Below are 14,823 nucleotides of genomic sequence, written 5' to 3'. Positions count from 1 at the left end.
CATGATTTCTTTCTGCGGGTTGATTCTCAGAGCTGTGTGAGAGATTGAGTGTAGCAAGTCTAGGCACGAACAGGCAGCTAGAGACCGACAGACCGTCGTAACATGACTGATGACGGACGATCGGACTCCATATTGCATCTCCGCCATGCTGGTGATGAATGGTGAGTTTGAGACAGTTTCACAAAAAACGCAAACGACGATCGCATCAAATCCAAGATTGCGATCGGTCAAGTCAAGCCTCAAGTCTTGTGACTCAAAAGGTATATTTTCATTGTATCTATCAACAAAGATCGCGTGGAACGCCCCTATTTGTCGTCACTCGTTCCAAAAAATGTGCTTCCCTGGTTAGTTTTGAACTAATTCACATCGGCTTGGAGATTCGACACGCGTTTCAGAGTTGAGCTGGACGCAATAGAGCCTCTGAATCACGTGTTTTGATTTTCGACGGTGACGGTGTGTGTTTTGCCAGAACGAGCGAGCAGTTCGTTTGTGTGCTCTGACTCTCATTTCGCAATTCTCCACTTCTTCTTTCACAACCAAGCAATAATGACCAACTTCCAGTTTGAAGGATGCGCTAGCGAGCCCCCAAAAGCTCCGGCTGGAGTGGCAGTTGAATTCAAGGTTTCAGTGCCAGAAGAGATTTTGGAAGACTTGTGTAAGCGTCTTTTGAGCTTGCTTGAACATTGTTCTTCCCAACGAAGAAGAGTGCGTGTACTGAAAAGTTTCACTTTGAACTAGCCGCAAGATTGAATCGAGCTAGATTCCCAAACCGTACGTCGACATAAACTTCTTGTGTGATCTCGAGCTGTTGTGATGACGGGCTAATGGGTTCAAACCACAATAGAATTGGAAGGAGCAGAGGATTGGAGTTATGGAACTGAACTCACATACTTGAAATCCCTTGTGGAATATTGGAAGAACTCGTACGATTGGAGGAAACAGGAAGCAGCTTGTACGTTTGGGAACACACGCACGTTTTGTGAACAAACTCTCACCGCGTTACGTTGTAGTGAACGAATTCAGTCATTTCAAGATGTACATTCCTCAAACGGATATCAATGTCCACTTCATTCACGCAAAGTCACCTCGAGCAGGTAAGACCTTGAGATTACACAATATATCGGACTTTTCTTGCACCTATTGCAAATTAGCCTAGTGCGTGATCCGCACGCATTGGTGCCACTGCCATCAGAGCTAGGCTCTCCACACGTCTCTGCTTTCCGACATGTCTCACTAACTGACTTCCAAATTGTGTAATACATAGATGCCAAACCTCTCTTACTGGCTCATGGTAAACACACTCGCAAACCGGCCTTCCACACCTTCATGCTAAAATAAGCTGGCCTTCCAAACCTTCATGCTAACATGTCCGTTCTTATCATCCAACGCAGGCTGGCCGGGCTCATTCTACGAATTTCACAAGATCGCTCAACGCCTGTCAAATCCCGAAGACCCCAAAGCACCTGCATTCCATCTCGTTATTCCTTCTTTACCAGGCACGAATGCTTCTTTGATGTCAACCGCCACACTTATGCTAAACAAAGATTCTCAAAACAGGATATGGATTCTCATCTGCTCCGAAAACCAAGGGCTTCAACACCCGCAAGATTGGTGATACATTCAACCAATTGATGGTTTATCTCGGATATACTCGTTATTTCGCTCAAGGTGGAGACTGGGGAGCTATTATTGTCCGAAGGTATGCGGCTGTCCATTTGAGAACATCCATAGGATAAAGTTTTCATCCACATCACTTTGTGAAACGCAGTCTCGGATTGAATCATGCAAAGAACTGTGCTGGTATGTGTTTTGTACAATTCGCTTGACAGGTTTGCCCTTTTTGGCCTTCAAATGACACTCACGTATGTTATAAACTATATTAGCAATCCACATCAACATGTGTGTAGCCATGCCATCGTTATACAACCCAATCCACGTGCTACAACTAGTCGAACTCGCGACTGTTGGTCCAACATTCTTCTTGACTAAACAAGAAGCTGGGTTCATTGCTGATACTCAATTTTTCCAAAAGGTAAAGCAGCAGCCATGTGTTTGTGGCTTTGGATGAAGAAGTATCCGTCTAACTTTACTCTCACTATAGAATGAAACTGCATATCAGGTACTGAAGATTTCATCTCTCCCTGTTTTCCCGGGGTTTCAACCTCTTTCTTGGTTATTAACAGGCAATTCAAGGAACCAAACCTCAAACATTGGGTTATGGATTGAATGATTCTCGTCAGTATTTCCTTGCATTCTTTCATTTCCATTTCTGTTTTTTTTTTTGCGACATTCTATCATATTGAAACGTTTGACAACCAAACAGCTGTCGGCCTCCTCGCATGGATTGTCGAAAAATTCCGTACCTGGTCAGACTGTAAGGGAAACGTCGAAAACAAGTTCTCCAAGGACGAGATTATTACAAACATTATGATTTACTGGGTCAACGGTGCAATCACTTCGTCTACTCGTTTGGTACAAGCAGTGTTCGATCGGCTTTCATGATCTTTTTGCTTACTGGCATTTCTGCATTAGTACTATGAATCAATCGGACAAGCCGCCGCCAACAAGTACTCTGATAGCTTCCAGGCATACGTCACCGTTCCCACAGGTGTCGCAGTCTTCCCCAAAGAGTTGTTCAAGGCTCCAAAGTCTTGGGCCCAAGCTAGTTACAATGTCAAGTAAGCAACCAGTGTCGCTTGAAGGTCTTTTACGAAACTCGGTCGTTTAATCACATGTGATGTGTTTTTAGGCACTGGTCTGTCTTCAATTCTGGAGGTGAGCAAACGAGAGTTGAAGGTGTTATCCAATTTCGCAATTGCGCTAAGCTTTTTTTGTCGTCCTCCTCCAAAAATAGGTCATTTCGCGGCACTTGAAGAACCTGATACCTTATTGCAAGACATGAGGGCCTTCTTTGGTCCGTTGTCAAAGTCGCTCTCAAAGACCAGCAAGCTCTGAAACACCTGAGTAACCTGTTTTCGTAAAGTCAAAACAACAAAAAGTGAAATATAAGTTTGAGGTTGAACATTTTATATGGGAAGAGTGAGAGGCGACAACTATTGTTTATGGTTTTTCCTAAAGACTGCGACACACCACCCGTGATGCAAACAAGCAAATTCATTCTTCCAAACCCATTCTTCCCATAAAAACTCCTCTTTTATACGTGATATATAGACAACATTGTGAAACAGCCAAAAAAGCAAGCAAAAGAGAAATTCAGAATAAATCAAGAGGCAACAACGACACAAATATGATTAAAAAAGCACAAAAATTAGAAGGATCCAAGCCAGACAAGATGAGACGTGCTATAAAATGCTCCAATCTATCTATAGTTCAACAACCTCATCAACAATCTTCTTCTCCTCCTCAGTCCTGGTAACAGTATTGGCGACTGGGTAGGCCATAGTGCTAGTTACTACGGCAGGGGCTGCTACTACTGGAGCTTCCACAACCGGCGCGGATTCAACAGCAGGAGTTACAGCAGCAGTTGTTTCAGGATTTACATATGTTCCAGGTTGAGCGGCTCAAGACGAGAAAAAGGAATAATTAGTCGGGATGTTTTTGCTTTTTTTTTGTCTTCACTACTTTTTTTAACTTACCAACTGCAGCCCAAGCAGCACTAGCAAAAGCCCGTAATGCACTCTGTTCAGCTGGCTTCTCAACTGGCTTTTCAATATCCTTCTCTGCCATCACAGCGGCGGGAGCAGCAAGAGCAGCGCCAGTAACTACGTTATTCGACAGAGTTCTCGGTGGAATGTTTGTCAACACTGGTTTATCATCATCAATGACTTCAATTTCTTCTACTACAGTGGTGGTAGTGGTCGTGTATGACTGTGGTTGTGGAGCATTCTTGAGAGACACGGCCGATTTCTTTTCAGATATTATGGGAGCAGCTAGGACAACTGGAGTTACAGAGTTGAGTCCAAGACCCTTTTCACTGGCGTGCGAAGCACGACGGTATGCAGTGTTTTGTTTGTTAACTGCGTCTTCTCTGGCTGCAATTTTGGCGTCTAGCGCAGCTTGTTGTGATAATCTAGAAGAACATAAATGGGTAAAGTGTTAGATATGTGAAATTACTATACTCTGCTTTTTTGCGTATTACCAAACACAAACTCAACAAAAGCCATCACAATAGCAAATAAGCTCACCTCTTTTCATAATTCTTTTCAATCTTACGCAACCCAGCAGACTTGTTACTCTTAATACTACCCTCCCGATCAGATTTGACCATCATTGGCGCAGCAACAATCATACCAGTAGCACCACTATCAACTTCCTGTGGGATGGAGAATGACCTCTGTGCAATCTGTGGCTGAGTAACAGGAGTAGGTGCGACGTTTCCTAAGGCAACAGGTGCAGCAGCAGCAGCAGCTACTGGGGCTACACTCAATTGGCCATTATTCGATACCATAGTATGATCAGTATCTTGTCTCATGCGTGGAGTATTGTTGTAGGTAGTGGCACCTGTAGCTGTTTGGTATTCGTTGTTATATCCAGTAGCACCAGCATCATATCGGTTATTGTCATCAACATTCCATTCAGCAGACTGTGGACGCCATTGATCACCTTCATATTCATATCGAATCATACGGGATGGGTCAGGGCGTTTAGATAGGAAGCGGGCGAGGAATTGATCACGTTTTTGTCGTAAAGTTATGGGATTGTGTTTAGATAGGATGGGCCAATGCTCTTCAGCAGTTTCCTGGTAGTATTCACGGTCGGGCCACCATGTAGGTCCTAATGGGTAAGTCTCCCAATTATCGACAACTTCACGTTTTACAATACGGTATGGATCTAGACGACGACCAAAGAAGAAACCGGCCATGGGAGGAGTACGAGATTCGAGCGGGAGACCAGAGTCGGGACCAGGAGCAGAGTATCCCCAAGTGAGGGGGTTTACCCATGCCCACCAAGCTCTCCATCCAAGACGATCAAGTTTTTGACGAGCGATTTCTACCCTCATGCCAGGCCAAGTCTGATTAGTCATGTCGCGTTGCGAATCGGTTTCTTCACCCCAGTGTGGTTCGGCACCTGTGTATGCAGGTGGAGCAGGCAAGTCTTTACGATAGGGGCGAGCTGGATCTGGACGACGTTCAAATTCACGCAACATTGGTCGGAGAGCATACAGGGCAGTTTCAGATGGTGGGACTGGCCAAGTACGTTGTTCGGGTTCAGTAGGTAGAGGCCATTCTATAGTTGCCGGGTCTCGTAGGTGACGATGAGGATCTACATGTTTGGCAAACATGGAGATAAAGAATCCTACTACGGGGATCTCTTCCCACCAAGGTAGACGATTGTATACGACCTCTGAATAAAAGTATTTACGTTCAGGTCCATCTACCATATCATATGGAGGAGATCCAGCGGTATCAGTTGAAGGACGGAAGCGCTCTACACTTGGTCTACCACGAGTATAATCTACGTCTTCAGCAGCAAGTACGCCACCACCAACAGCAGCAGCACCGACAGCAGCAGCTGGGATAGCTAGATTAGGATCCAAGCCAGCAGCAGAAGCCTTCTCGGCTGCCTTTTCAGCTCTTACACGATCAGCAGTAGCAGCTCTTGCAGCACGGACCCGATCACGAGACCATGAGCGCGCACGACTGCGACCACGACGGACAGTCAAGGATTCATCCTGTACGGTTCTAGTCGGATCAGGACGTCGTTCAAAGAAGAAGAAGAGAGCGTCCATTAGCCCGAATTCTTTTTGCTGTTCTTCAACTATAGGCATCTCTTGTCCATCAGCAGAGTAATAATAACCTTCAGGACCAGCTACAGGTTGTTGATTACCATAATATGCCTGATTCTGGTACTGAGGCTGAGGAGTATTACCATATACGGCCTGAGGAGCAGCATTATTATATGCAGTAGGCTGATAAACAACCTCATCCGGCTGTTCATCTACAATAATACGACCAGGACGTGGCGAAGGAGCCTTATACTCTGCCGGTTGAGGAGTTGGCACTACGAGTGGCACAGACGGGCCAGCATCCCTACGCTGTTCAGTAACAACTGGCTGTTCTACAAGCTGAGGAATAGTCCGTCCACCGCCACTAGCACCCATAACAGGAGTCACAGGAGAGAAATCATCCTGTCTACCCATAACAGGAGATCCAATGCTAGATTCATTACGCTGGCTACCATATACTGTTTCGTCTGGCGTAAGATACGCATCTTCCGGTCGTTGCTCACCACGTCCTGCACGAGTACGACTCTTTGATCGCCCTGGATCAGGCCGTTTATCAAAAAACCCGAGTATACCACGACGTTCAACTACTGGTGCCGGTGCATCATCGTATCGGCGTACCGATGGCTGTTCGCTGTCATGGTAGATGGCATCATCTCGTGCTTCATCAGAGTAGTATACTTCTTGTGGAATCGTGCCGGGTGTTGCAGACTGTACTAGCGGTTCTTCGTTTCTGAGTCCTACAGGGGCAGGTGGAGCGACATATACAGCCCTATCAGCTTGTGCACGACGGTCCTGTTGTCGGCCCCGAGATCTAGATCGTCCACTACTACGTCCACCAAAGAATCCGGCAAATCCACGTTGTGGTGCTTCGTCGTATGTACCATCATCTTCGTTATAATACTCTTCGTTATTGGTGTTGTTGCGAGTAACATTCATTGATTTACGTCCCATACTGTCTGGTGGAGTCATCATAGCAGTAGGACTATCATCTGCTTCTTTGGGTGGTGGTGGCGGGCGAGAGTCAACAAGTATAGGGGTCACAGCCCCACTAGGCAGCGCACTACTCGTAGCAGTCCTATTCGTAGGATCCCGAGACTTAGATGCCTTTCTCCGGTTAGGATCAGGCCGTTTCGAGAAGAAACTTCCAAACCCTCCACTCCTGCCCTCCGTATCAGCAGCTGTTCCATCATCATTATAATCGTTTGACCTTCTTCCAAACGTGCGAGACGTAGATCTACGTCCAGTTTCTTTAGACTTGCGTCGGAAAAATACACCGGAATCCTGACGTGATCGTCCACGGCCATCTTCATCTTCGCCATAGTAGTCGACTGGATTGGGATCCTGACGTTCAGGCTCCCTGTATCTTATAACGTTGCCGGCGACATAGGAAGGCTTGTTTGCTACACCTGTGGGAGACGGTGGCAAGTCTCGATTGAATTCGTCTAATGGGACATCTTAATGATGACAAAGAAGGATTGTTAGTCATCGAAACGGTGCATTGCATGCGATGATGCCTGTTCATGCATAAGGCACCGCAGCCATGAGTTCTTCTCAAATGATGCTAGATGATGTTACATACCATCAACAATAGCTTCGACCGTGGTTGCTTTCGGGACGGCCAAATCTATACGGTCTGGATCTACAGGTGCTGCCTGTACGTCAGCCATATCTATACAACTGATTGTATTAGTTTCTTCCTGTGATTGGTGGGTGCACCCAAGTTCCACACTTTTCAAACAAGCTTCGCAAAGTCGTTTTATAGCAACAACAAGAAAAGTAAGCTGTAGATTTTGTAGTTACTTGCCTTAATTCGATGATGAGCCTCTCCCGATCTAGTTCTGTGATGTGTTTCAACCCCAAAAAGCTATAACTGTTTTTTTGGTGGTGATGGGTTTGGATTGTTCGGAGTGACCTGCAGGGCTGGTTGTCTTTCGTTTGTCTTTTATAAAACACAGTCGCAGATAAAACGAGACTCTACTACACCAAATAGATTGTGTATTTTTAGTACTAACATGTCCTTCACGGCTGTTCTTTGTTACATTTACACTTTTGGAATTGTTTGAGGTTTGGGTGAATATCGATAAGACAATACAAGATCGCCACCAGACTTCCAAAGATACGCTCTTATGGTAGCCAACGTCATTTTAGGTGGAACCGGCTAGTTGAAAAGCGCAAAACATGCAATAGTTAGTACTTGCGAATACAAACCTTGTCATTAAACAGCCAAAACATACCTTATCATGACACAACATCTCCAACCACATCTCAGGCTTCTCTCTCGTCCACCCCAAGTCAGCAGCAGCAGCCATCTGAGCTGCAAATAGCGTTGCACCAGTAGACTGCCCAGACAAAGACCTCATATGTTTGGTATCTGGTTTAACGACTCCAGGTGGATGCAAATCCAACTTGTCGACCACATAGGCCAACAATTTACGTACTCGAAGCATCCTATTCGCAGACAACCTTGACGTATTATTGGGTAATTCAGGCAAGTTGGATGATTCAAAGGGTGCCAAGACAAACGACATTTTGGCTGGATCTCGTGATGGCGGTTTTTGTTCTACAATCCAATCATACATCCAGCCAGGGAGCATGTCTTCTAAATGTGCCATTTCTTCAGGCTCTGCCATGCGTCCTACTGTTCCTCGATAAATGTCGAGAAAGGTAGACACTTCGGCTGTTTCTTCTACTGATAGAAAGACAGGTATATGAGGCGGTATTTCTATATATGGTGTCTCTTCAGGGTTGATGTAGGATGGCAGATTACTATTAATGTTGTTAATGTTGGCTTTGGCCTCTATTGGACTAGTGTGTACTGGTACTTGATTGACTCGTTGGTTCTGACTCCTAATCCATGACACCGACGTCACTGCATCTTCTTCCAACTTGGTGCCATGTGCTGGTATTCCTGGTACTAGGAGACGAAAAATATGAGTGGAGCGCGAGGCAAAAAAAATACAGAGACAACATGAATCGATTCCATCTGCAAGGATTTGAAACACCATATATACAAGCCCAAGCTTCAATCTTACCTGCCAAAAGCTTTGGAGGTGTCTTTGGCGGTGGTTGTGGACTGCCAGGAGTAGTATTCCCACTAACAAGTATAGAAGGCATCGTAACAGGCGTCCTATTCCCTGCCCTACTACTAGGTCTCGCCATTGGAGAACTAGGTGGTGTAACATCAGGCGTATTATTATTACTGGTACCAGTACTACTCATAGAAGTAGTCGACGAGGAGGTAGACTCGCTCTTCCTTCGGGACCTCTGTTTCAAAAACTTGTCCATGAATGAGGATCCCTGAGCCGGTACAGGTGGTGGTGATAATGGTGGCACTACTACAGTTGACGACGGTGAAGACTGGGATGGTGATGTGGCGGCTGTGGATAATGTTAATGCTACAGGTGTGCTTGTCACGGACCTATTATCTGGTAATGGGAGATGTGGCGGAGTAGATGGTGGAATGGGTGGTTGTTTCTTGGTTGAGTTTAGAGACTCTTGGCTACTAGATGTACCCAATTCTGTGACAGGAGCAGCTGGTAATGATGATGAGGCAATGGGACTAGTGCCATCATGATTATCACTTCCTGTTGATGGGTCAACACCAACATCAGTATTATTACTACTGCTACTACTTTCTTCAGCCTTGCCATTACTGGCCTCATCACTACTTATGTGGCCATCACCTGTAGCGGGTATCATCAGACTCTCATTATTACTACTGGCAGATATAGGTGTAGCAGGAGCATCCATAGTAGTAGGCGACCCAATAACATTGTGAGAAGGAGTACCAGGCCCACTCGTCACATCATTAGGATGCGCTCGAGCATGTAATGCGTTCGTAAATGCAATAAACAAGTACGTAAGCACCCATCTCCCTAAATTTACTCGTTGATCTTCATTATTTGGTTTGACTTGCAAATCACATTCTTCATGATATGCTTCAGCTTCATAGCATCTCGATTCTTCCAAGTGGACTGTCAAGAATCCCATCTTGGTATCAATAAGACACCAGGGAGCAACCCATTCATTCGTATTACGTTCTTCTATAGTCTTGGTGTAATCACATTTACCCAAATCTTCCAACTTGGTACATTTTACTAAATCCCATATTTGCACTATTCCTAGTGTGTCTTCAGTAACGACTCGTCTACGATCATTCAATGTCGTGAATCTATGGATGCCAGTGCCACCCTTAATGGTATCTTCCGGCGTTTTGAAGACGGCTTCTACGACTGGTTCGTCCGACAATAGGACATTATCTGCTATACTCGTCAGATCACTCGCTCGACCTGGCGGTAGGGGCTGATTCGATAGTGCGTCAGACGATGTCAATGAGAATCGATATGATTTTAGTGACGATGCTTCATCTAGTATATGAGGTGGTTGACGGACGATAGAAGCTGGTGATATGATAACCAAATCTGGATCTGCTGTGGCTGCAGCAGTAGCATCTGGACCAGGCAGCATGACTGTGGTAGATCTGAACGGCAAATCTCTCCATCTGTTGACATGAGACTTGGTTGTTGCAGTCCATATATACATGTCTTCGACTGCCACAATCTATTGCATGAGAATGCGTGAACAATAGAGGTTTTGGTCTTGTGGTTCTTAGGAAGAATGACATACAAAAAACACGAGACAGAAGAGACATTCGCAAACAATGCAAGCACACATCCATACCTTCACGACAGCATCCTTCTCTCTACATATAGCTACACAATCCACCACTTCCTCATACGCAAACCCTTCCGATCCGTCATCCAACCGCCTTCTAGACATTTTAGTAACCCAACCATCTCTTCCACCAGCCCAGAACGTTTCTAGATAGGGATGATTTGAAGCTAAAGACCATACCGAATCCTGCGAATGTGTATATGTAACACAAGCAGCTCTTGGCGAAGCAAGCGACCACAATTTGATGGTGGTATCTGACGAAGCAGATAATACCCATCGACCATCTTCACTAACTAGGACACTTCGAATATTGTCTCGATGTCCTGTAAGTTTCAAGACTCGTTTATTTGATCTTGGGTCCCATATTCGAACCAGTTTTTCGGGAGATCCTGAGACTAGGATGGATCCTGCTGGGTTTGTGGCGAGACAGTATACGGAGGACGTAGGTGCTGCTTCGTTCATAATCACTATTTGAGAAGAGGTGTTAGAAAGCCTTGAAGCCAAAAAAAGCACATGTATTTCACAAGGAATACCATCAGGAGTTTCACGTAACGCAAATCCACCAGCTTCACCGCGCCCTTCACCCAAATCCCATAATAAAATCCGTTTATCTAAACCAGCTGAGGCTACCCACCCACCAGCAGGTGAATATGCTAAAGCTCGCACGAAATCACTATGATGGCCGATTTTTGTTGGAGGGGTGTTTGTTTTTGTAGACCATAATTGGACGGTTCTGTCAGCTGAAGCCGAAAGCACTAGAAGTGGATTGATGTTAGTTCGGTTTGTCAGCAAAATACGACACAAAGCCTCGATTGTGTGTTATACTAACAATGTTGGTTGTTGTTGCACAGCACGATATCATTCACCCAGTCACTATGATACTGGAATGTCCTTCTGAATGTAGCTGGTGGTGCAGTCTATGACAACGGTGAAAGACATTCATCACCTTAGTCATATTATCGTTTTTTGGCCACACAAACTTTTCACAAGAATCACGTCCGATCAAGTACCTTTCTCGGAAACCTTCCCAAGTGTTCAGCAGATGAGAAGCTCTTGCGTCTAGGTTTACCAGCAGCATCTTGTACACCGGAAAAAGTGACACTTCTTGTTTTCCGCATCCGTTCATCATCGTCCGTAGACGCAGTAGCAGAAGAAGCATCAACCAATGGCGATTGAGTAGTTTCGGCATTCCTATAATCAAATGTACGGGCATCTTCGGGGTGTCTCGAATCAGCATCATCATCACTGTTATGTGAGCTATTTCCATTGCCATCGTCTAGGCCACGAGGATCAGACCCAGAACGCCTTCTAGATCTGAATCTAAACTCGTGGGGCACGGAAGCTCTTCTTCCCGTGCTGCCAGCGCTCCCAGTGGGCGAAGTTGAGGACAAGTCCAGATGTAAATCCCATGAATTGATTGTAGCGTCTCGAGATGCCGTGTATAGGATTCCCTGATTATTATTACTACTGGTAGAGTCGACAGATGTCAGGTCGAGGGCTAGTCCATTGATACCCGATGTGTGAAGTGGGGAAGCTTCTTGGTCTCGAAGTGTATATGAGATGCGGGTACGAACTTTGTATCTAGCAGCTTGTGGGGACACATAATACGACATGCGTTTATGGCTTAATAGCTCTTCTTCCCTGTCTAGTTAATAGGATGCACCAGAGTCGTCAAACGTAAAGTCGTAAAGTTGATGTTTTGTAGTTTTGACAAAGCTCACTTAACAAAAACAACCAGACCTAATCACGCTCTTTCAAACCTCCCAATAAATTTATTCTACACTTTTACACGCGAACATGAGATCATGGATACAATCGATACTACCGAAATTAGAAAGAATTAAAATAAGACTAAAACTAATCAAAATCGCTGTCGTGGAGCTCCACGCATCGGTGGTCCACCATAATCACGTGGATCCTCATATTCTGTAGGAGGCCTGCCTCCTCTTCTTCCGCCGCTGCCACCAACACTACGATCTGTACCATCATTTCGACCACTAGTATAGTTCCTCGGACGCTCAAATCCACGTGGACCTTGAACCATAGTTTGACCCGCGCCACCACGATCAAAAGACCTTTCCCTAGGAGGAGGTCGTTTCCAGCTGTGCTCTGAATCAGAGTCTGCGCCATATGCGGTAACGGTTTGCTGAGTTTCGTACCGGGGTTTAGACCGTTGATTACTAGGTGGCTTGAAGAATGGGGGCGGGATATTATAATAAGGAGCCTGTGGTTGTGGTGGTTGTGGTTGCTGGTATCCTGTATTTGCGTATGGGTTGTCATTGTAGCTGTTCTCGACAGCGAATGGATCATCATATAGATTGTCCTCGAATACTGATGGGTCTTTATAAGTAGTGTTGATATAAGGGTCGTTATTTCTCCTATCACCTCGTTTACGTGCAGCTAGAGGTGGTTCGGGCATCCTATATGGATCGACTTTATACAATCCCATTTGTTGCTGCATTCCACGAGGAGGACTACTGTAATTCGGTGGACTTTCATACGGTGGCATCATTCCACTCGTTTGACCACCATACGAATTCATCATATTATTGGCGGAAAACGGTGGGGGAAGAGGAAACCCATTATCGTCCATCATCATATCAGGTCTTCTCACTTTACGCATATCTTGATATTTCGAGTCATTGTCTCTGTCATGCCTTCGTCTCCTACTTCGAGGGCTCTGTGATTCCTCGTCTTCATCATCGTTGTTGTTGTCCTTCACATCGTCATCGTCGTCTTCCTCTTTATCATCGTCCCCAGGAGCCTCAGCAAAACAAAGCAAGCCTCGACGGAAGCAGAGTAGTACAGGCACTCCAATTACTATGAGTCCAATTGTTGTAGCTGCAACAGCAACAGCCTACTAGGAGATCGATTTTAGACAAGTTGTTCGAAAGAAACCACACCGCATAAGATACAAACGATATTCCTACGTACCCATATCGGCAGCGTTAGACTTCCAATAGTGATTCCTCCACTACTCATCCCAGAAGATGCAGCACTACTAAAAGTACATACAGATGCTCGACACACCCATGTAGCAGCACTTATTCCGGCACAATCAGCATCAGAAGAGCATGTCAGGTTGACTGTTGCTGTTGGAGAAGCGTTGGGAGATGCTCGGGCTGGTAGAGCACTTTGTGCGTTAACATGTGATGATAGTAAGATCAGCACGATTAAGAAGACTAGCGATAGTAGCGGCAGTATTCGAGACATCTTGTAAATAAATCAATGGTACAATGGAAGATCAATTGGTTAGCTGGTCATAAACTCTGGTTGCTTGAATGTCTGAAAACTTACTGCGCCGAACATTCAACGACTCAAGAATTGTGTCGGTTGCGACAAGGCAGCTGCCACTTATATCGACATTAGATCACGCCTGAGCACACTTCTCAAGCCTAGTTATCCTTGGTAAGTTGCTTCCGAAGTGTCGCTGTTAGAAAGCAAATCACGGTGATTACATAAGCTCTCACAAGAACAACATCCGAGAGGTTGAAGGCAAAACTCCAGAACAGTTCAGCGGGATCAAAGACGCAAGTCAGACAAAGAGCAAGGATTCGGATGATCATGATACATTTCACAGCTCCCTACAAAAACGTAGCGGTGCAAAAAAACTCAAGGTGACGATGTTGAGTTACGAGAAGTAAACCACTCATTGTTTGAAGGTAAAGTTATAACACATGATTGATACTTACACTGTTGATATTTCCATTTTCCACGTGCTGGTGCAAAGCGATGCTCAACCTGCTTATCTTGCGTGTGCTGATTCTCCTCACTGACGAGCCAAGTCGTTTACTCCCTCCACGACAAAAGCACTCCCAAAAGGGTAAAAATTGCGGAAAGTAAATATCATGAATGATCTCGCTCTAATCAGCTATAAACGGCATTCAACTCCCTTCTCGTAGAGGTACGAGTGAATGATGCGATGCTGGATGTCCTCAGATGCGTGCCAAAGATGAAATTTAGATCCAGAACCCGAAAAGAGCTCCACTTGAACTGACTAGGCATTTAGGTGATGGAAACTGTATATCAAAAAGGGAGTTACTTGAGTGCTTCTTTGACAATAAGATTCCGTTTGTGCTGGCTTCATCTCTGACACCGAGGCACTCATAAAGACTTCAAAAACTTATGGTTTCCAAGAGCGTGATTCCGTTTCTTCCCTCCTTTATCTAAACACAATTTCAGTTTGTTAAACCACAAAAAAATTGGGCTGGAACGCCTGCCAACTAGTTGAACCCCAAGAAGCTAACATATGCCGGCTCGAGAGCCCTCCAAGGAATATACCCGTTGGTTTTTATAGTGGTCAACGGACGCCTTGTCCTAATGCGGCTTTGGCTTTTATCTAGCGTAAGGCTCGAGCTCCCCGGAAAGACCAGGTACTGATTACCTTATCGGAACGCAAACCACTACACATCAACAGCCGTTACAATTAACAGCTTCCATCTTTCACCGTTCAAGTGCTGATG

The 14,823-nt window shown here is 45.3% G+C and overlaps 2 protein-coding genes across 2 annotated transcripts; one reads left to right on the top strand and one right to left on the bottom strand.

Annotated features, from left to right (window-relative positions):
* Positions 1-546: 546 nt before the first annotated feature.
* SmJEL517_g04125 (microsomal epoxide hydrolase) lies at positions 547-2,955 on the top strand (the record flags this gene model as incomplete). Its single annotated transcript, XM_031170053.1, has 15 exons — positions 547-655; positions 739-771; positions 845-952; positions 1,011-1,094; positions 1,265-1,291; positions 1,392-1,477; positions 1,545-1,699; positions 1,769-1,800; positions 1,884-2,032; positions 2,102-2,119; positions 2,184-2,235; positions 2,324-2,472; positions 2,533-2,678; positions 2,750-2,775; positions 2,855-2,955. 15 exons carry the CDS (start codon positions 547-549, stop codon positions 2,953-2,955), a joined length of 1,275 nt encoding a protein of 424 aa, XP_031023986.1.
* Positions 2,956-7,727: 4,772 nt separating this feature from the next.
* On the bottom strand, positions 7,728-11,973 carry SmJEL517_g04124 (uncharacterized protein; the record flags this gene model as incomplete). Its single annotated transcript, XM_031170052.1, has 7 exons — positions 7,728-7,844; positions 7,921-8,600; positions 8,719-10,246; positions 10,367-10,827; positions 10,894-11,115; positions 11,190-11,277; positions 11,371-11,973. 7 exons carry the CDS (start codon positions 11,971-11,973, stop codon positions 7,728-7,730), a joined length of 3,699 nt encoding a protein of 1,232 aa, XP_031023985.1.
* Positions 11,974-14,823: the final 2,850 nt, after the last annotated feature.

Source organism: Synchytrium microbalum (genome assembly GCF_006535985.1).
Source record: "Synchytrium microbalum strain JEL517 chromosome Unknown SmJEL517_scf0026, whole genome shotgun sequence".
NCBI classification, from domain to species: domain Eukaryota; kingdom Fungi; phylum Chytridiomycota; class Chytridiomycetes; order Synchytriales; family Synchytriaceae; genus Synchytrium; species Synchytrium microbalum.
This window is presented reverse-complemented; position numbering and strand designations above follow the sequence as displayed.